Genomic DNA, 20,857 nt, shown 5'->3' on the forward strand with positions numbered 1-20,857 from the left:
GGGTACAAATGGGCCACGTGAGATGGTGAGTGCTTCTCTCAGGTAGGGCACACACAGGGCTTGAACCTGAGGCACATCCTCGTTGCTGTGACTCACAGAGATAGCTGGGAACTTATTTTCCTTTGTATCACGCTTTATTTCTTTGCACTGAATTGAGCAGATGAGATGGCTTAGCAATAGCAATAAAGCCAGAGCAATCACTGTCTAGCCTATCTTTTAAACATTGTGCTGCATATTACTAATTGATTTGTTTCTTCTTGAAGGGCTCTGCAATACACTTAAAATGAAACCCAGCGCTTAATGGATTTCTCTTTACTTGGCTGTCTACAACCAATCAGTATTTTCACGTTTGTGAGTTCTTTGTGCACTCTAAATGTGAATGAGTACTAAACTATGTTGCCAGTGTGTCGTATGTGTAACCAGAAGATAAATATGGGCTCTTTTTCCCCCATAAAAGACTTTAATAAAAGACAGATTTTTTTTATTATTATTATTTTTAAGAGAAGGAAAAGGTGAGCTTTCTACCTTCTTTGACCTCATCATAGCTCTTCCCCAGGGGACATTTGATCCCCTTAAAGCTTCCCAGAGCTTTGGGAACCAATATAAATTCTTAGGGGAGGAAATCTGGGAAGCCTCAGATTGGCATCTCGACTTCAGCCTGCCTCCCTTGGGATCTCGCTGGGACCTTAATCCTCTCAGCAGACACTAGAGCTGTGGCCTGTGGCCGGTTGCATGTGGTGGAGGCTTTCTCCTTTTGTTCTTCTGCCCTATAACTAATTAGCCCAGTTAGTAGATTTCCTTTTTGACATACCTTGATTCCCTAAGGCACCCCCCCCGCCCCCCTCCATCTTGGCCACCTGCTTTCTTTGCCTGATTCCCATGACTCATAAAGCCTACCTGCTCTCCTCAGCAAAGGTACTGCTGTGATTGCTGTGGGACTTTCCAGGATGGACAGTCCAGTCACAGTGATCCCTGACTAGGTCTCACCTGTCCTTTCATGGGTCTGGCAACTTTGATGGGGCTGTTCCACCCTGAAACGCAGCTGAGGCTCAGCAGCTGAAAAGAAAGCACTGCAGTGCATGGAAATGTTCTCATTGCAGGTACTGGGAGATAAGATTCCTGGCGCAGGTGTACACACTCACATGTGCCCCACATTTCTTGTATGTGGGTACACATATGTGTCAGACCAGAAGTTAACCTTGGGTTTTATTTCCTCAGGTGCCTTCTATTTTTTTTTTGGCAAAGTCTCTCACAAGGTCGTGGGGATCAAAATTTTTAGGTTTGGCCGACTGGCCTGTGAGAATCCAAGCTGTCCCCTGTCCCTCCTTCCCCAGCACTAGAACTATAAGAGCGTGTCACCATGCCCGTTGAACCTGGAACTCATTGAGTATGTGTAACAACAAGATAAACAGGCTAGGCTGTTTAGGCTGTTGAGCCAATGAGCCCCAAATATCCACTTGTGGCCCACCCCCACCCCCACCTGATACCCAGCAGCACTTGGATAGTCTGGCTTTTTAAATGGGTACTGAGGATCAAACGCATGCCTTCCAGCTTGTGTGGCAAACACTTTACTGAATGACCCATTGCCCAGTCCCTGCTCCCAGCTCCTTTTTGATCCTTAAAGTTGGCATAGGAGAACTGCCCTGGGTTCCTGTCTCCACTGATTATCTACTTACTGGCAGGCCACCCTTAGGGTCTCTGAACTGGAATTTCCTGACTCTTGTTTGGTTTTGATTGTTCTGTTTGTTGGTTGGTGGGTTTTTTTTGTTGTTGTTGGGAGTTCAAGACAGGTTTTCTCTGTGTAGCCCTAGCTGTTCTGGAACTTACTCTGTAGACCAAGCTTGCCTGGAACACAGGGCTCTGCCTCCCAAGTGCTGGGATTAAAGGTGTATAGACCACAGCCTGGGAATTTTCCTGATTCGTAAAGGGAATACTTTAATTTACAAAGTTTCCACAAGTTCAAAGGCATTGAGTTTCTGTATGAAAGCAGAGTGCCTAACTCCCTGAGGGAGTCTGCACCATGTTACATGCACAGTACACACTACACACTAAGAGTATGTGCACCATGTTACATGCACAATAATACACACTGGGAGAGTATGCACCATGTTACATGCACAGTACAAACTGAGAGATCATGCACCATGTTACATGTACAGGACACACCGAGAGAGTGTGCACCGTGTTACATGCACAGTACACAGAGAGAGCATGCATCGTGTTACATGTACAGTACACACTGAGAGGGCATGCACCGTTACATGCGCAGTACACACTAAGAGAGTGTGCACTGTGTTACATGCATAATGCATACTGAAAGGGTACTTTGACCCTTTTGTGGGAGGACCTGCATCTCAGGCAGCTAAAGTTGGCATCTCACATGTACGAACACCAAGGGAAATAATTACCTCCTGCCTAAGGGTCAAAGTTGGCCTTATATCTGTTCCTCGTAGTCACTGTGACCAATTCCCTTGCCCCTTAGGTGTTGAAGCAGTCTCCTTAGATTATACAAGGCCATACCAGTGCCTTCTACTCTAGTAACCCTGCTGGACCGGTCCTCTCTACCTGTCCTTGTGATTCTCACCAATCTTGGCCTAGAAATCATGTCTAACTTGCTGTACCATCCCTTGTTCTCCTAAAGGGCACACTGGGCTCACAGCAGTCCATGTCACCAGAGTGAGAGCAGCAGTACTCATTCTGGCAAGCATGTGAAGATAATTAGAGCTTTTTCCAAGCAAGCCCCTTCCTAGGGAACATTTAAAATACAAAATAGCAATCGTCCCCTTATATGACGTCACAAGTACACGCAGTTCCATTCTAGGGAACCCACCTTGACAAGCAAATTCTTCTCTTTAGAAAGACACAGGGAGGCAGGGACCAGCGTAGGAGCAATTTTAAAAGGCTGGAAGTCTCCAGGACAGAAAGTTGATTACTACCAGGGGACTCCTAGTCAGGCAAAAATTCCCAACTGTGGTTCCTTCTCCAGGGCTGACCAGCTCACATGAGATAGACTGGACTGATACACACATCTAGCTGAGTGTCTAAGTCCATTAGCTATGTTTTTATATAAGGATTGCCTCTTGACCTCAAATAGGATGGACTAAATCCCCAAAGCCTTGGTCATCGGGTGGCTAAGGAACCACTGCATGCCTCACCCTAGTGGAACATTTGAGAATGTCTATACGATGCTCAGAAAGAATAAAGGGAATCAAGGCTATGAAACCTGAATGAGGCAAACCCAGACAGAGAGGAGCAAGATAAGCCATGCACAATAGGCAGTAAACTCAGAAAGTCCATGTCCCAAGAGGTGGTGGTGGTGGTGGGAAACATAAATCGACTCCAAGCAGAGTTAGGCAGATTTACAGGGGTCAGGGCTGTCTGCAAGAACAGGGACCACCGCCATATTCCAAAGGCTGCTGGGAGCAGTAGAATTCTGACTGGATGAATCACGAGTCTGACCTGGAATGGCGAATCCTCCATTTCCACGGAATCCACTTTAGAAAGGGTTTCCTCTCTGGACCTTTCCATCAGAAATTGCTGAAAATAAAACCAAAATTCTGTGTATGGAAACCACCTGAGACTCATATATGTCCACTGAGTTTGGGGAAATGCTGAAGCCTCTGTTGAGAAATAGCTCAGAGTCTCTGCCTCATGAAACAGGGGGGCATAAATCCTGAGGACAGGGTATGAGAGCCCCACAGTGAGGAACCACGTAAAAGTACCACGTGTTTTAAACTGTCTTTGTGTCTGTCTAGTGTTACGTGCTATGCCACGCTCTTGTCTTGGGTTCATCTTTTAGTCTTCATAGGAACTCTGAGCAATACGTAGTAGGATCCCCATTTGTTGAGATTAGAAAAGGCAAATCTCAGATTGGTCATAAAACCTAACCCAGGGCTCCTTAAACTTTGTCCCTTTGTCCCTTTAGCCTGCGAAATTGTAACATGACCTCAGGCATATAGATATGGTGTGAAATATCAAGCATTTACTTGTAAGTCACAAAGAAACCTATTTCAAACCAATTCTTTGATGTACATATACATTGACCAATTACAAGTCACAAAGAGAAAAGCAAATTTGCATACCAATGAGAGAGATGTGTTTGTCTAAATACAACAGAGTCCTAGGATATATCCATTTCGTATTTACATGCTGAAGAATGCTGGCAGAAAACTATTAAAGGTCTTTGTTTATGATAATTAACTTTAGAAGAGGAGGAAATCTTGTATGTGTAGTAAAGATGCTGCACCTCACCAACATACAATAGTCCCGAGAGTGAGCTGTGATGTCTCAATGCAGCGCTGATTGGCATTGTGGGGTGTGTGTGTGTGTGTGTGTGTGTGTGTGTGTGTGTGTAAAATTAAGACTAGAGAGAAGTCAGGATACAACACTAGTAAGCATTGCTGGAAATATCTCAGACTTGTTATCTATTTGACTTTGAATGAATGTTTGGTCACTGTACCGCCATAGACTTACTATGACCCACATGGTCAGCTACATGATCTCATATGGGGTCTTGGTCCTCACCTAAGTTGCTTTGATCTAACTCGGGTCTGACAACAAGTCGGGAACAAAGTTCAGAATGAGGAACTGTGGCCCATCTGAATCTATAGCCGCCTATGGTCCTCTTTCTACCTCATCAGACATTCCAGCTGGCAAAGAAGTAGATGACCAACTTCTCTGGGACTACCCCAGAACTGTTCAATCCTGGAGCTAACAAAGGCTGAGATTAAAAGGGTTTTAGCATCAAGGTTAGATGCTCAAGCAAGGTGCAGATGTTATGTCCTGCTGCCGGGGGGGGAGGGGGGGGCTTTGTTTGCTGTGCATACAGGCTGTCTACAGAATGGACCTCTAGCTCTGGAAAGCTTCTGGCTTTCCATGGTCAATGAAGATTCCCCCAAAGCCAGGTGTCTTGAAGATGCCAAAACCATCCTTAGTCTTTCCTCCACACTCCCCCACATGTGTAATTCTGGCTTTAGAACAGGTAAAGGGACAACTGGCCAAACAAATTCTGCAAAAATACCTTTTGCAAGTAGGACATGGTGAAGCATGCTTATTCTCTTAGCACTGGGCAGAACAATTGCTTTTTTGTGTGCCAGTCTGAGTTATCAACAAGACCCTGTCTCAGACAGACAAGCAAACAAACAGAACCTTCCACAAAGCATTAGTCCTTTGAATTAATAGATTTGATCAGAAAGCTACCCATCAGTCAATATGCACCTTACTTCCTAAACCTTGAAGTGACCTTGAGAAACCACCTGGAAGTCAACCTTTCTTTCCATTTAGATGTGTATGTGTTAGAATCCCATCAGAACCTTAAGGCCTGGCTCCCATCACAAAAGTAAATCAAGACTGGCTGAGAATTCAGTTTCTCAGCCCTGCCAAGGTGACCTCCCTCTGACTGTCAAATTACGTTCTTACATTTTCATCATCAAATTAGTTGAAAGTCTTTAATTTTTTTTTCTCCTGAATGTTTTAGTGGCGGTGTTACATACACTCAAATTAATTTTCCATCATTTTCTGTGCACAGAATTTGACTCAATCCCTCTTTAAAAGGAGAAATAATTTGGGCCATCTGAAAATGAGATTTATTTTAAGTAGAACTTATTTATCAAGAATGCAGTTCTTAAAGCTTTTATGAGTTATAAAGAGTGTTAGATTTGAGGCCAAGAGATCTGACAAATCCCCAAGGTCCAGCCTGGCTAAAAAAGAGGACGTTTGAAAGGAAATGTCCCAGTAGTGGAAGATAAGGAGGCAGGTAGGGCTTGAGTTGTGTTCCTGTGATGTCCCTAGAAAGCTACATAAGGACACTAGACAAGGGCAGACCACTCACAGGGGCCTGGGAAAAGGAAGAAAGCTTGACAACTTTGTGACTCGAGATGGCTCAGTCAGTAAACTGCTTGCCTTATGCAGAGGAACCTGAATTCAACCTCTAAAAACTGCAATAAAAAAGACAGGCATGCCCTTGTCATTCCAGCAGGGGATAGGCAGAAACAAGACCTTAGGGCCCACTGACCAGCCAGTCCAACCTAACTTATAAGCTCCAAGCTGGTGAGAGACCCTATGTCAAAGGAGGTAGTGTATGATGCTCCTGAGGAGGACACTAGAGGTTTCCCTCTACCCTCTGCATATACACTCACACGTGCACATATGCACATAAAAATGCATGAAAAAATTGACATGTTTGGCTTCTCCTCCTCCTCCTCCTCCTCCTCCTCCTCCTCCTCCTCCCCCTCTCCTCCTTCTCCTTCTCCTTCTTCTTCTTCTCCATCAATTGAAAAAAAAAAAAAAAAACCTGCAAGCCACTCATTTCCAAACCCAGCTTGACTGGTATGAGCAGGTTTCAGTTTGCCCCATTGAGGGCCTGTTGCCAAGAAAGCATCTCTCATATAAAGCTATGTCCAGAGAATGTGGGGCTTCTTATTCCTGCTTGCTGGGTCTCAGAGCCAAGAATGGGGCCATAGGACCAATACAGTGTCCAGGTTTTGTTTTGTTTTGTTTGCATTGTAGCCTCTCCGAGCTACAGGGTCCTTTGATGTGCAGAACAGGTTAGAAGCTGTCACAGTATTAAAGCTTAAGCATATGGGGTTCTGAGGTTTGTTCAGCACCATGCTAGACACAGTGAGAGATGCAAAGAGTACCCAACCACTGCCTGTGCCTGTTGGTCCTGAACACAGTTGTCACTCCCACACTTAGAGCATGGAGCTAGCTAGCTCTATGGCTTCTCTCTTGCTGTACTGTATTGTAGCTGGTTGCCTCCCTCTTGATCTCAATTTTCTCAGTTTTCATCTCTTCCATGGTCCATGACCCAGGTTCTGGCACATGGCAGGCTCTTTGCAAAACTATCCAGTTTGAATAGCCTCAAGTCATGGAACAGACACTTTGGAGACAGCCCAGGGACGAGGAAGATCCAGGGTAAGTGACTGACTGCCTCTCCTTTTGTGTCACAGTTCACTGGCTGTTCACCACGTGTGGGGCCAGTGGACCTCATGGCCCCACGCAGGCACAGTGCAATAACGCCTACCAGAATTCCAACTTGAGCGTGGTGGTGGGAAGTGAAGGGCCCTTGAAGGGCGTCCAGATTTGGAAAGTGCCAGCTACTGACACCTACAGGTATGTATAGTGGAAAATCAGCTCTCTTGTAGAAGCCTCAAGTCCTACCTGTGGGGTGCATGTCCCAGGGTGCCCAGGGCATGCAAAGGGTTACAGACTCTGGCCCATTAGTGGGATATAATGACCAGGGATGGACGATGGCAACGGAGATGTCTTTTGCCTTCAAAGAAACTCGTTAGTGGAGACGGTAAACAGACAAGCTAGTTTCAGAATTATTGCTAATTACAATTAGGGTGGACATAGAAGGCTCCTGATGAAAGTATCAAGCTTGATTCGTGGGGGGTGGGGGAGGGGAGCGAGAGGGAGGGGGAGGGGGGACTACTTGTTTCTGTGCATCTAAAGTTTGTTCAGCACCATGCTGGACTTAATGAGAGATCCAGAGAATCCTCTCCACTTTTTAAGACAGAGTTCCCCACACTTCCATAGAGCCTCATGCCCACTGATTGGCTATGCTGGCTGGCTGGCTGGCTGGCTAGCAAGTTTGGGGGTCCTGTCTGTGATCTTAATGCCCCAGGCATCTGCCAGTTTCCTCTCCCACCACACCATGGTTACAAGGCAATCCTGCTAAGCATGGTCTTTCATGTGGGTGCTGGGCATCCAAACTCAAACACCCTGTCCTTGCACACCAAGAGCTCTACCATCTCCCCAGGCCCAAAGCTAATACTCTTATCCTTTCCTGGTCCTTCCCTGACTTCATGGAAAGCAAGCCTGTCTCTGAAGTTTGCCTTCTCCCCATCTCTACCTCACAACTTTCCACCATAGCAAAACCAGGCAAGAGTAGACCAACTCAATTGTGCCACCTGGAGTCCATGGTACCAAGCAAGCAAAGCCAATGGTGAGATAGCAGAGCTGGTTACTAGCCAGATTTCAAGGATCAGCCCTGTAGTCAGGTGCTAAAGTGTGAATTTTACCAAGTTCCCAGGTGTGCTGCTACATCCTGTGAGGACCACTGAGTTGCACCAAACCCTGGACTGAGATGTGCCTGTATGTCCTTAAGTAGACTCTGATGGAGGCAAGTCCTGGAGGCCTCATTTAGAAATGAGAAAACAGGCTTAGAGCTACTGGAGCCTCCCTGACAGTCACAGTACAGAAGCATCTCCCAGCCTCAGACATCGGAGAGTAAATATGGCCTGTCTGAAGCTCCTTCTACCCAGCAGTGCCCAACTGTGCTAAGAACATCACCATTATACAGGAATGATGTAGATAGATGTCCCCTGTGGCTATAGATGTCCCCTGTGGCTCTCAGAGCATCCCCTCCTATTCCAAGGAAATGCTTTTCTAGTTGCCCTGTTTTCCCTTAGCGTGTCTTGCAGTAGGTAGCCTCATGGGGGGTGGAGGGGATGTATTCCAGACAAAGTCCTAGGTTCTTTTTAAGGGTTATTTTAGGCAAGGCTTTGAGAAAGTTCCATCCCTGCCTGTCACCTGGAAATGTCCCAAAGAGTCCTGCCATCCTTCTATACCACACCAAGTACACAGACCTCCCAGCAAAACCTCTATGCAGGACAGGGCAAGGCGACAAGAACTCCTAAGGAGAAGGGACAGAGATAGTTGAGGACCTAGCAGGTGTGTCTCATGCCTTTAGCAGTGAGGTGAATGGTATTGCAATGGCTATTATCAGGAATCTTCATAGGCAAAAAATATAGAATCAGGGATGTTCCTAGCCCAGACAAGTCCAAAGCCACACTAAAACCCACTTGTCTCTTCCACAAAGGCCACCTTTGGGACATGCCTCGTTCTTTTAGGCTTTACCTCCCCAGCACCAGACATTGAGTGATGCTGTTCACAGGCTATGAAATCCCTGACCCCATATTCCATTTCCTCCTCGTATGAGATCGGCCCTGCTGATACCTACCGATGCTTGTCATGGTGCCTGTGTGTGTTAGAGGCTTTGGGCAGGGAAATCAGCTGGAGACATGGGAGTAGCTGACAGCAGAGTTTCTAGGATGAAGTAGGAGCCACATTCATGTGGCCCCACTTTTCTGTCTGATGACTTTCTTCTGACTCCTTCAGACTTGCCTGAAGTTGTGGAAGATTTGACCAGCCAGATGAACTACACATTAAATAATAATACATTCATTTGCCTATTTATTATTAATCACAGCCTCTCTGATTCTAACAAGGTTCCGATCTATATGAGGCACACAGTCTTAGCACACCGGGCTGATGGAGCTGCCGAGATGGGAGAGCTCTTTTCACTTGCCTTGGGAGACAATCCCCAGCCTCAGCCTTGTCTGCCGCTGGACTTCCCAGAGATGAATGCACTTCACTTTGAAGAGTTCATGTTAGTCAGGAGACAGTTATGATCTAACCAAATAAAAATGAGAAAATAAAAACAGGAGAGAAGGGAGGTTGAGTTTTTAGTCTTTGTTGCTGTTGGACACTAGAGCTTGGCTCTAACGCATATCCCTGCCCCTCCTCTCACCCTTGACCCCAGATGATACTCGGGGCTTTGATGATTATGACTACAATGTACTTATTCATATCCTAAATAGAAAGTTCATGGTTTGCTTTTTAGGTCATAGCCAAATGTCCTCAAGTCTAGCATGTGTGAGGCCCTGGGCTCAATCTTCAGGAGGAAAAGCCAGGAAGTGAGGGGGGGTAAGGGGGGGCAGAAGGAGATTCTTTAAACTCTACATCCCCAAAGAAGTCCCAGTGATGGAGACACACTTGAGCATGTCTGCACACTTGCGTGCATGCACACACACACACATGCACACACACACACATACACACACATACACACATGCACACACACATACACACACATACACACATGCACACACACATACACACACATGCACACACACATACACACATGCACACACACATGCACACACACACATGCACACACACGTACACACATGCACACACACATACACACATACACACACGCACACACACATGCACACACACACATGCACACACACACATGCACACACACATATATACACACACATGCACACATACATGAACACACACATACAACACACACACACATATACACACTTGATATATGGCAGTGTTTCACATAGGGAACATCCCCCCGCCCCTTTTTGGAGGACTTTTTCTCTTGAGTAATTATTTTTATTTAATAAGTACAATTCCTCTGGGAAAACACAAGATACTCCAGAGGACTTTACAAAAGGTAGAATTCTTTGCCTTGCAAAATCCATCGGTCCTAGAATGCGGTGCTCACTTAGTGCTGTCTGACTGTTTCGTGATGCCGGGTACCATGATGGCCACACTGGTCAGGGCTGGGAAACGGTGCTTGCTGCTCTGTGCCAGAGTGGGGCTTCCATCCCTGGGCCTGCTCAGGATCTCCTCCCAACTCTCTTTTTGTTTTTGCTCTGTTCTGTTTCATACCTGAGACTGAACCTAGAGCCTTGTGTGTGCTAAGCAAGCTGAATCTTTACTTCTTATTTTGAACCACGGTTCACCCGGTTTCCCAGACTGGCCTTGATCTCAAAAACCTCTTCAGTTGGAGCTTCTGAGAAGCTGGAATTACAAACCTTCGCTTCCACAACTGGCTTCCCAGACACTACTTTATATTTTATCCTGGGCTTATCTCCTTTGTTGAAGATAGCCACAGAGAGGGAGAGAAAGAGGCCAGGCCAGGCTCCTGTAACCTGCTCCCCAATTCTTCCTTACACTGGAGCAAAATAGCTGGAGGTCCCAGGGCTGAAGTCTCTCCTCCCAGGTGCCTTTTTGTACCCCCCTGATGGCTGCAGAGGGTGGGAGTGAGAGGCAGATCCGAAGAAGTTCCAAAAAGCAGATAAATTAGAGCAAGAGAAACAGGGGTGACAATGAGGGACCCAAGAAGGGTTTAGAAGGTAGGGTGGGAAGGATGTGAGGGAGAAACCGGATGGGTAGGGGTTAAAGAGTCAAAGACAGGTAGTGGCAGCTACTCTGCTTGGGAGCTCAGCTGCAAAAGAGAGCTAAGGCCCAGAGCTTGTGCAGAGCTTTGAGGACGGGATTGTGCAACAATGCCTTCTGAAGTGTCCCCAGTGGGGGGGCCGAAGTGGATGAAAGTAAAGGATCACTGGCAAGCACAAAAGGAGCACGGATTCTCAGATGTGTGCCTGCCAGAGGACAAGAGTCTTCACCTTATCATAAATGGTAGCAGACAGAGCAGAGTTCTGAGACCTGGGGCTGGAGAGAGGGAAAGCAGGGCTCGCAGTCAGTCAGTACTCACCTGAAGCCAGGCGCAGCCCAGTTCACTGGCAGACTTCTTACTTACCCCCTCTCCCTTCTTTCCATCCATCTTCTCTCTTGGGAGCTCAGCGTCCTTCCCCACATATGCTCAAAGAGCATATCTGAAAACCTCTGCCAAGCACAGCCCATGGCTCCTGAGATCAATTCTCTCCTGGTTCACATATTCTTCAGGAGGCCCCAGGTTTCAGGTAGAGCTGGCTGACCTGGACCACAGCTGTTGCTGATGGTCTCCATCTGTGATTCACTTCCTTACATGGCTCCGGGGACCCAGAGACCTGTGTGCACAGCTGAATAGCATCATTCAACCAAGTCACGGAAGGCCAGGAGACTTTTCAATGGGCCTCACTGAGCTGGAGGACTTCTCCTGTGTACCCAGCACAGAGCTGACGGGACCATACTGTGAGGCCAGCACTGAGTTTAGAGCAGTGGTTCTTAACCTGTGTGGCTCAACCTCCTTGTGGGTTGACTGACCCTATAGTCTGGGGGTTGAATGACCTTATCATAAGGGATGCTATCATATAGCCTGCATATCAGATATTTACACTATAATTCATAACAGTAGAAAATTACAGTTGTGAAGTAGCAACAAAAATAATTTGGTTGGGAATCACCACAGCATAAGGAACTGGATTAAAGGAAGGCTGAGAACCACTGCTATAGTGTACCCAGCACCGATCTGTAGAGCACTACTGTGTGTCAAACCCTGAACTGTGTGTCCAGCAGTGATCTATGGAGCCCCTACTATGTACCCAGCACTGAGTAGGCATTTCAGGACTCATAGAGAAGACTGACTGCAGACCCTCACAGTCTCTGGAAAGAGGAGCTACAGGGCAGGAATTCGATAACCGTCTACGCTGCCAATCAAGTTCTAGACAAGAGTAGGAGAGATGTCACAGGCATGATGAATTGCCAAAGTAATTGTGCAGATAGTCATCGCCTGGAGCCGGGAGAGTCAGAGGTGGGGGATTAGGAGAAGATCAATGAGCAGCAAGTAGAATGGAGTTTGAGTCCAACTCCTACCACCCAGCAGCCATATGACCTTGAAAGCTGTCGTCCCTGCTCTCTAAGGACAAATCCAACTTGCAACATCAAGGGTCTCAGAGAGAGCTATCTTGTTGGTGCTTAGAGCTGTGCAGGCCAGGTGTTGAAAGAAGTGGACAGTAATAAAACCAGGTGACCCCACCAAAGGGGCTCACATTCCATGGTCCAATCTGCCCCTTCAACACTGTGCCCAGATGTTCCAACTGACCCATACACATAGCATGGTCAGAAAGTTCCTGCTCGGTATGTCCTCATGTTCTTCCAGTAATCCTAAATGCTGTGTGGACCAGATCTGAACATCCTCATCTCTCAGAGGAAGAAGACAAGGAGGGAGGGAGAGCCCAGAAGGGGGTGTGGGTCTGCTGCACATCTGGAGAGGGCTACATACGCTAACGAGTGAGGAATGAGGTCCTTGTGTGTCTGAATGTGGGGTGTCCTCTCCTCCTCTTCTCCAGCACCCCTCCCAGGTAAACAACACCACTGCCAACATGCTGATGCCTAACTATGCTGTCATTCTGGAATCCAGCAGGCAGCCACTTTGATCCGCTACTAATTCTTTATTTAAAAAAGATTCACAACTCAATTACACCAGGTAACAATAGCTCACAGTCAATAATACAAAACACAAACCCAGTACACATCCCATCTGACCAGGGGACCTGGATTTAGATGAGGAAAAACAAAGAGATTACAGCATCCACTCGTCCAGAGGACTATCTGGCAATTTCCAGTAAATTGGAATCACTGCGAGTCACTTTCCGCGCTTGAGTGGCAGGTATATTAATTTCTCATCATTTGTCAGCCATCAAAAGTAAATTGTTTACCGGGTTTGGGGAGAGTGTGTCAGAGACAGGGGCTGTGCTAGTTGCTCTGGCATGGCTGGGAAGATCTGATCTCGAGAGTCCAGGCTGTAGCAGTGCTGAGCAGATGTGTGGTGCTTCATCAGTTCCATACAGAGGAGGTTTCCAGGTGACACTAAGTAGGAGTAGACCCAGGACCCCATGCTATGCCCTGTTCTACCTGGTACCCACTGCCATTCCCTTCTGCCTCCTAGTGCCCCCAACCCCAGACAAGCACAGACTGTCAGGAGCATCCTCCGTCACTCAGGGACTGGTCTCTAGAGGTCAGTTAGGTCCTTGTGGACATTATCTCGTTTAACTCCCACCGTTGTCTCTCAGGGTCAGTGTTAGTAGTATATCACCAAGGGGCTCAGAGAGGGAATATAATCTTCCCAAGGTCACACAGCAATTGTGCAAGGCCAGGACCAAGATAGCAAGATGTCTCAGCCATGAATTTGAAGGAGGCAGTGGCTTAGTGTCACCCAACACAGAGTCAGCACCTAGAAAGAGGAGCTGTGTTGTTCAGGCGCTCTCTGCCCTGAGGAGCCTAGCTGGGATTTGATTTCAGGTTTGTGTCACATGTCACCATGAGGCAGAGTGGGACTTGTAGTAGTCAGCGAGTGAAGCTCTGAGGTTCCAGGCCTCAGAGGGAGGAGGTAGGACCACACCCTCCCTAGACCTTAACAATCTCTTAGATGGTGAGTTCCTAAGGTGGAGACAAGAGGCTGAGACCACCACCAGGAGAGTAAGCACCAGTTGCTGATACCTGGCTGTCAAGCTTTGCTGTTGACTTTGGAGGCCCTGCCTTGGCCTTGCCTCCGTTCACAACTTTATAAAACCCACTTTCTCTCCCCATCTCTGAGGCCTTCGCTTTTTCCCTCAGCAAGGAGATTGCTGAGGCTCCTACTGTTTAGCTGGGTTTCCTCAGGTCACATGGCCAGGACTTCCAGGACTGGAAGTATGGCTCAGGGCTCAGGGCTCCTCGCCAGCCCACCTCACTGCCAAGAACTGAGATCTGGAAGGAGTTGGTAGAGCTTGGATCTCTCTGGAGGGGTAGAAGAAAGATGAAGGCAGGCCGAGTAGAGAAGAGGAGGCAGGAACAAACAACTTCCTGTTGAAATATAATAATTTGGCTAAATTTAAACATGTGAGAGAGTTCAGAATGATTCATAATGCATGCAGATTGATGTAAATGACTATGCAAATGATGCAGGCAGGAATGAGCGGGATGCAGCCCACCTCTCTCTGTGTAAGCAGCCTGAAACAGGACAAGGACTTAGGTAGAAGTTTTCTGAGCAAAACCCATCTTGGGATGGAAATGAGGCCTTTTCATGCAACCTGACCAAGTCCTAGAAATTATCTTTTAAATCCAATGTTATTATTTTCTTCTTACATTACCAAGAAATTTGGGCTCAGAGAGGAAAGATTACCTACCCAAGGTCCACACAGCATACGCACACGCGCAACACTTTCACAGAGATCGAAGGAGAACACGGAGAATTCTTATTCTCTTGAGACAGGATCTCTTACGGAAACTAGAACCGTGAGACAGCAAGAAAGCCCCAGTGACCCTCCTACTTTACCCCCAACCTCTACATAGACACACACAGTGCTGAGGTTACCAGTGCAAATTTAAACGCAGGTCTTCAAGCTTATACATACAAGCTCTCTTATCTGCTGAGCCAGCCTTCTCTTGTCCTTGGATAAGGTACCAAGAATGTTTGGCTGGAGGTCAGGAGGACTAACATGTCTTCTCAGGCCCCTCTTTGTTAAGCTGTATACATGAGAGAGGAAGTGGTCTCTAGAGGAAATGGCTCACAGTCTACCACTGCTCAGGTGTGTGGCCTCAGGTGAGTCCATCTCTCTGAGCTCCCATTTCCTCATCTTTCAAATGCGATCAATCACACCTTTCTGTGTCAACACACATTGCAGCCGCAGCCGACACATTGGAACTTTCTCCCTTCCTTTTCCAAACCTACAGCCTCCTCTTTCCCACACTAGCCAACAGCTGCCATTCGAGAGGCTCCAAGTGTCTTCCTCTTGTCCTGTCTGAGAATTCTCCCATCTGTCACCCCCACCACAACTTCAGATCGCCAACTGTCCCCTAGCTCTGAGGACCTGATGACCCACAGTCTTTACATTCAAATTTGCAGTGGCCCAGGCATATCCATTCCATCATCCCTCTTTGCTTTGCACCGCCATGTGAGTTTGGAAAAGAAGGCAAAGCTCTTCTTCTGTTAGAGACGAGGCTGGGTCTCCATAGTGGGGACACAAACTCTGGTCTTGGAACCCAACAGCTCCCTCTGCTTTGCCTCAAGGTGGAGCAGCCATTCTGGTGGCCGACTCTCTTTGCATAACTGTGTGCATTTCCCAGTCTCTTCGTAAACTCTGGCAGGGCCTGGAGCCCATCTCAGATCCTCTCTTCTCCATGAAGCCTGATGCCATTCCCAGCACTGATAAGCTCAAGCAGGTCCCTGAGTAGCCAGCCGGACCATGAACACCAGATAGCATTTGTGTTCCTTGCACAACTCAGGTTCTTGTCTGTTGCATTAGAAAAAAAGCCAGTCTCTAGGGTTGTCCCTGCAGAAAGGTCCTGGACTGCACCTTGGGAGAGACTGAGGAGTCTTCCATGTTCAGAACATGTTATAGAAGCCATTGTATATGTGGACAAAACTATCTTCCATCTCTTGCTCTTTTCATAAAGGACCTTTGACCTGAATGCACAGGGACAGGAAATACCTCCCTGAGCCCTGGCAATGGTTCTCCAGAGAGGCATTGGTTAGAGTTTGTCAGTTGGTATGCTGCTGTCTTCAAGGCCCACTATGCCTCAGCTGCAGCTCATGAGCTGAGCTTTTCCATCCTTCCTTGACCTCATCACAGAGGTGGCAGATCTAGTCCCACTTGCCCACGATCTGTCTATTTTCATAGTGATCACTTGTTTGCTGTCTGCTGGAATGGTAGAAACAGTCTGGGCTCATAAGCACTCTCTCTTCAGAGGATGATCCTTGTTTCTAGGCCCCACGGAGAGACTTTCAAACTTTGTACCAAATCAGTTACTGCTAACTACTAACACTGTTCACACCCACTAACAAGGACCACTTACTGAGTGCCTATTGTGTGCCAGCCCCAAGAATTTCATATTGTTTATAACACTTGTGGGATAAGAGATGGATTCTCTTATTTTTCCAATCATACATAAGGAACCGGGAGGGATTTGATCTAGAGTCACGTGAATCTTTTAATCCTGAATGGGGTCTAGGTGTTCCACCCTTCCCACAGCCCTGATCCTTCCCTATCTCAAATCTAACTAATCCCTCCCATTTCTAGCTGTATGACGTAACAACCCCAACCTTCCCCACTAAACCAACTCCTTTCTCCCAAAAGTGGGGAACAATCTCCCTCCTGGTTGACCTCACAGAGTTATATGGACAAGAGCTCTCAGACATGTTCTGAGAGGGGGTGGCTTGGTCCCCTGGAAGCTCATAGGTTCGAAGGGGTCGGGGGTGGGCTGAGGGTCAGTCTCCTACCACATTAAAGCCGTCATGCCTTGTCCTGTTGCAGTATCTCGGGCTACGGAGCAGCTGGCGGGAAAGGTGGGAAAAACACCATGATGCGGTCCCATGGCGTGTCTGTCCTGGGCATCTTCAATCTGGAGAAAGGTGACACACTCTACATCCTTGTCGGTCAGCAAGGGGAGGATGCCTGTCCCAGGGTAAGTTCCCGGAGCAGAGGCTTGTCGTAGCACCGGGTGAGGTGAGGGTGACCTCTTGAAGGACAAGAGCTGCCAATGAGCCCTCTGGGCATTCACACTCAAAGACAACATGATCTGCAGCAACTCTGTCTATGAATTCCTCTCCTTTCTTAGGGCCATTTGAGTGCATAAGGACACAGGGAATGGGGGCCTACTGCAGTTTTATAGCCCCATGGGAGCCAAGGCTGAAGCTTGGGTTTCATGACTGACTTTAAAGCCAAAGGTCTGAATCCTACTTAAACGGACCAAGGTTGAATGTTCTCTACACAAGTAGGAAAGGGAGTCCCCTTCTGCTCTGGCTGAGACACTATTGTATTATACATAATCATATTATTATGTATAGTGAACCATCACTCAAAATCAGACATATAGGTATATATATAACAGCACCCCCAAAAATGTGCTGAAAGATACAGCTAACAGTGTCTACTTACTGGGAAGAGACTGGATTGGGGATGCCTGGAAAATAATGTCTGAAATTGTCACAAAAAGAATGTTCTCGGGTCTGAGAGTTAGCTCAGTTGGTATGGTGTTTGCCTAGCCTGCACGAGGATGTTTATTTCCTGAGCAGGGTGGTGCACACTTGGGAGACAGAAGAAGGGGGATCCAGGTCATCTTCAGCTACATATGGAGTCTGAAGTCAGCCTGGGATAGGTGGACATGCAGCCCGTAACTCAAAAAAAAAAAAAAAAAAGTAAAAGAAAGAATGTCTTCATATATTATTTACTTGTGTCATTAAAACTAAAAAGGAAAAAAGAAATTAAAGCATAGACTGAGAGCAGAATGTTCACTTCCCACTACAGGCTTTTATATTGTTCTGACAAAATACCTGTGAGAAACAATGTCTAAAGGGGAAGATTCATCTTGCTCATGGTTTCAAGAAGCCTCAGTCACATTCCCCCGCTACCTAGACTTCACCCTCTAAACACTCCACAACCTCCCCAAACAACATCAACGGGAAGACAAACCTTCACACTATCAGCCTACGGAGGACATTTCAGGGTTAAACTCCCATTTTACAAATGAGGAGAGCGGGAACCGCAGAGGTGAAGGGACTTATCGCTCACAAAGTAGCCTAGAACTCTAGAGTACCGTTTTGGCTGCATCCTACACTTGTCTGTGCAGTAGTTTCTGTGACCTTTTCCCATTTTCCACTTCTATAGCCACTGGACAAGCCTCTGTGATCCCAAAGGCAGCCTGACATTGTGTTTCCTTGACCCCAGTGCGTCAACGAAAAGTCCAGCCCAGGAGCTGAGAACATCCAGAGCAATTGAAAGTGGCCCACAGAGCCAGGCAGTGAGGGTTGTCTAGACAGCAGCTGTGAGCCCCAGACATCCCGGTTGTCTGCCTCTGGCCTTGCCAGTGCTAGGGGATGGTAAGACCCTGCCACTGCTGGCTATGCTGGCAGGAACTCAGGCCCCAGGACAGCAGATATCCTGCTTGGGTCATGGCTGAAGCACAATGCTGCAGGGGTAGATCTCAGGCAAAGATCTGGGTGCCAGGGACCGGCATAGCACCTTCTCCAACAGTTGTCCCAGTAACCTGGGGGCACATTAGGGAGCGGGACCTACCAAGAAAGCTGTTCAGCTCCAAAGAGCCAGATGCTAGGCTGTGTGGGGTCAGGAAATAGCAACTGAGAGCCTCTCATTCGCCCCACCCCCCACCCCCATATGTCCACCCTTCCTCCCGTTAACAGAAAGCCCTTCCTCCCGTTAACAGAAAGCCAGAGAAGCAAGTCTGGTGGGCACAACCTCCCGTCTGAGAAATGCCTCCACTCCAACTTTTATTTAGGAACTATAATCAGGATTTTGCAGGCTGTTATAATATATTAAGTCATTAAATTACAGGCTGCTGTAATTTTCACAGGAATTTATTGAGTGCTAATGTAATTCTTTCATCTAAGCAGAAAGATTGCATTGACTTCTGCAAGGGACTTTTACTTGATTGGATTGTAATCAGTTATGTCTTTTCACGGGACTATGTCCTTTTTTTTTTTTAATTCAATTGTAATCTACTTGTTCCTCTAGGTTGCTGCACTTTATCACTCTTATTAATCAACCTACTTGCTCTCAAACTTCGTGCATACATAGGGACAGTTCCCAAGAGGGCAGGAGGAGGCCATCTCAGGCATAAGCAAAGGGAAGCGCCCTCTGTTGGTTGGGCCAGGCATACTTGAGTATGGGAAGAAAGTGATGGGTCCTCTTACACTCTCCCTGTGGGTCCTTAGGAGAGGAGGACCTGCTGTCTTCAAGTTTCACTGGGAGAAAATGAGAATGAAGTGAACTGTAAGAATTAAGTTGCTGTTTAGCTGGCTTAACTGAACATTTGAACAGGAGACGCTCTACCTGATGCCTGGCCATCCCAAGCTCCAGGTACAGGAAGTTGGCTCTAGCTGCTGCCAGAAAATGCCCCTTTACACACACACACACACACACACACACACACACACAGAGAGAGAGACAGAGAGACAGAGAGAGACAGAGACAGAGAGACAGAGACAGACAGAGACAGACAGAGAGACAGACAGAGAGACAGACAGAGAGAGACAGAGACAGAGAGATAGACACAGAGACATAGAGACACAGAGACAGAGAAAGCCTATATCCTACCAGACCTTGTCTCATAACATGAGTCCAAATCAGGCTTCCTCCACGTAAGCACTGTTGGAATTTTAGAGGAGAATTTCTCTACAGCAGAGGGGGGACCTGCTCCACACTGTATTTGGTGTTCAGTAGCTTCCTCATCATCCTCCGCCACTTGATGCCAGCTGCATCTCAGCCACAACCACCAGAAAACATCTCCTGAAAATCCCAGATGCCCCCTAGATGGCTAAAATCACTGACCTAATGGCTAAGCCCCATACCCCCCACCCAGCAAACATCAGGAAGGCCAACACATTAGCCAGACCATCCTCTGTTCATTCAAACCAATTCAACAAACAAGCTGAGTACTTGTGTGTGCCGCCACCATCTAGGCAATAGGGACATTCAATGAACAAGAGGGATCTTATACACAAGGCACATTTATTCTAGCAAAGAGAGAAAGACTCGGCCAAGGCTCAGTCCCTGGGGTGGAAGCATGCCTGTGCACCCAAGGAGAGAAGCAGAGGGCCAATGGGGTCACTAAGAGATGAGGGCCAAGGGAACAGGCTGGACCAGGCCCTTGTAATGACATCCCACATCCTCAAAGCCAAATAGTGGTTTAAAGGGCATGCCTCCAAGGGCTCCCCGTGGCTGCACCATGACGTTTGGATCCCACAGGGACAAGGGAAGAGGCAAGCACCAGATTCAAAGGGTACTACATTCATCCAGCAAGACGTCCTGATGGCTTGGACCATGGAGTCCAAGTGGAGGTGGTGGAGAGTGACTGGATTCTGGGCATGCTTGGAATGTGAAATCTAAGAGGACTTCCTGCCTGATTATATGAGGAGCTGAGAGAAAGAAAAGTCAAGAGTGACTCCCAAGAACTGAGGGGGCAGTCACCCACCGGAAGATACTGCCATAGGGGCAGCATGGGCTGGACTTGTGCCTGCAATCCCAACAAGTTGGAGGTCAGCTGGATCAGCAGACTGAGTTTCAGGCTAGCCCCAGTTACAAGTGAGACTGTCTTAAAACATGCACATGCATGCATGCTCACACGCGCGTGCACACACACACACATACACACACAGAGAGTAGATTTGGGGGCAAGGTGAGGAGGTCAAGGTCAAGCACACTGACTGTGGAGATCCTGTAGACAACACTGGCTATGGAGATCCCATAGACAACAAAGCAGCTATGGGAGACGGCAGGTGGGCAACACAGATAGACAGCTGGGGTCTAGAAGTGATCCAGGGAGGAAGCTCTAAATCAGCATAAAGGTCACAAGGGCTGAGGTTGCCTACGGTGTGGTTCAGATAAAGAGG

At 47.4% G+C, this 20,857-nt stretch overlaps 1 protein-coding gene across 1 annotated transcript in view; it reads left to right on the forward strand.

Moving 5' to 3' along the window:
- Alk (ALK receptor tyrosine kinase) overlaps positions 1–20,857 on the forward strand; it is a 735,816-nt gene that overhangs the window by 676,926 nt on the left and 38,033 nt on the right. Inside the window, exons 12-13 of the mRNA XM_021185679.3 lie at positions 6,948–7,110; positions 16,764–16,914. Of these exons, the coding sequence (XP_021041338.1) occupies positions 6,948–7,110; positions 16,764–16,914 (314 nt within the window). The remainder of the gene's footprint in view (positions 1–6,947; positions 7,111–16,763; positions 16,915–20,857) is intronic.

Source organism: Mus caroli, unplaced genomic scaffold, assembly GCF_978045245.1.
Source record: "Mus caroli unplaced genomic scaffold, Mus_caroli_1 scaffold_18, whole genome shotgun sequence".
Lineage (NCBI taxonomy): Eukaryota > Metazoa > Chordata > Mammalia > Rodentia > Muridae > Mus > Mus caroli.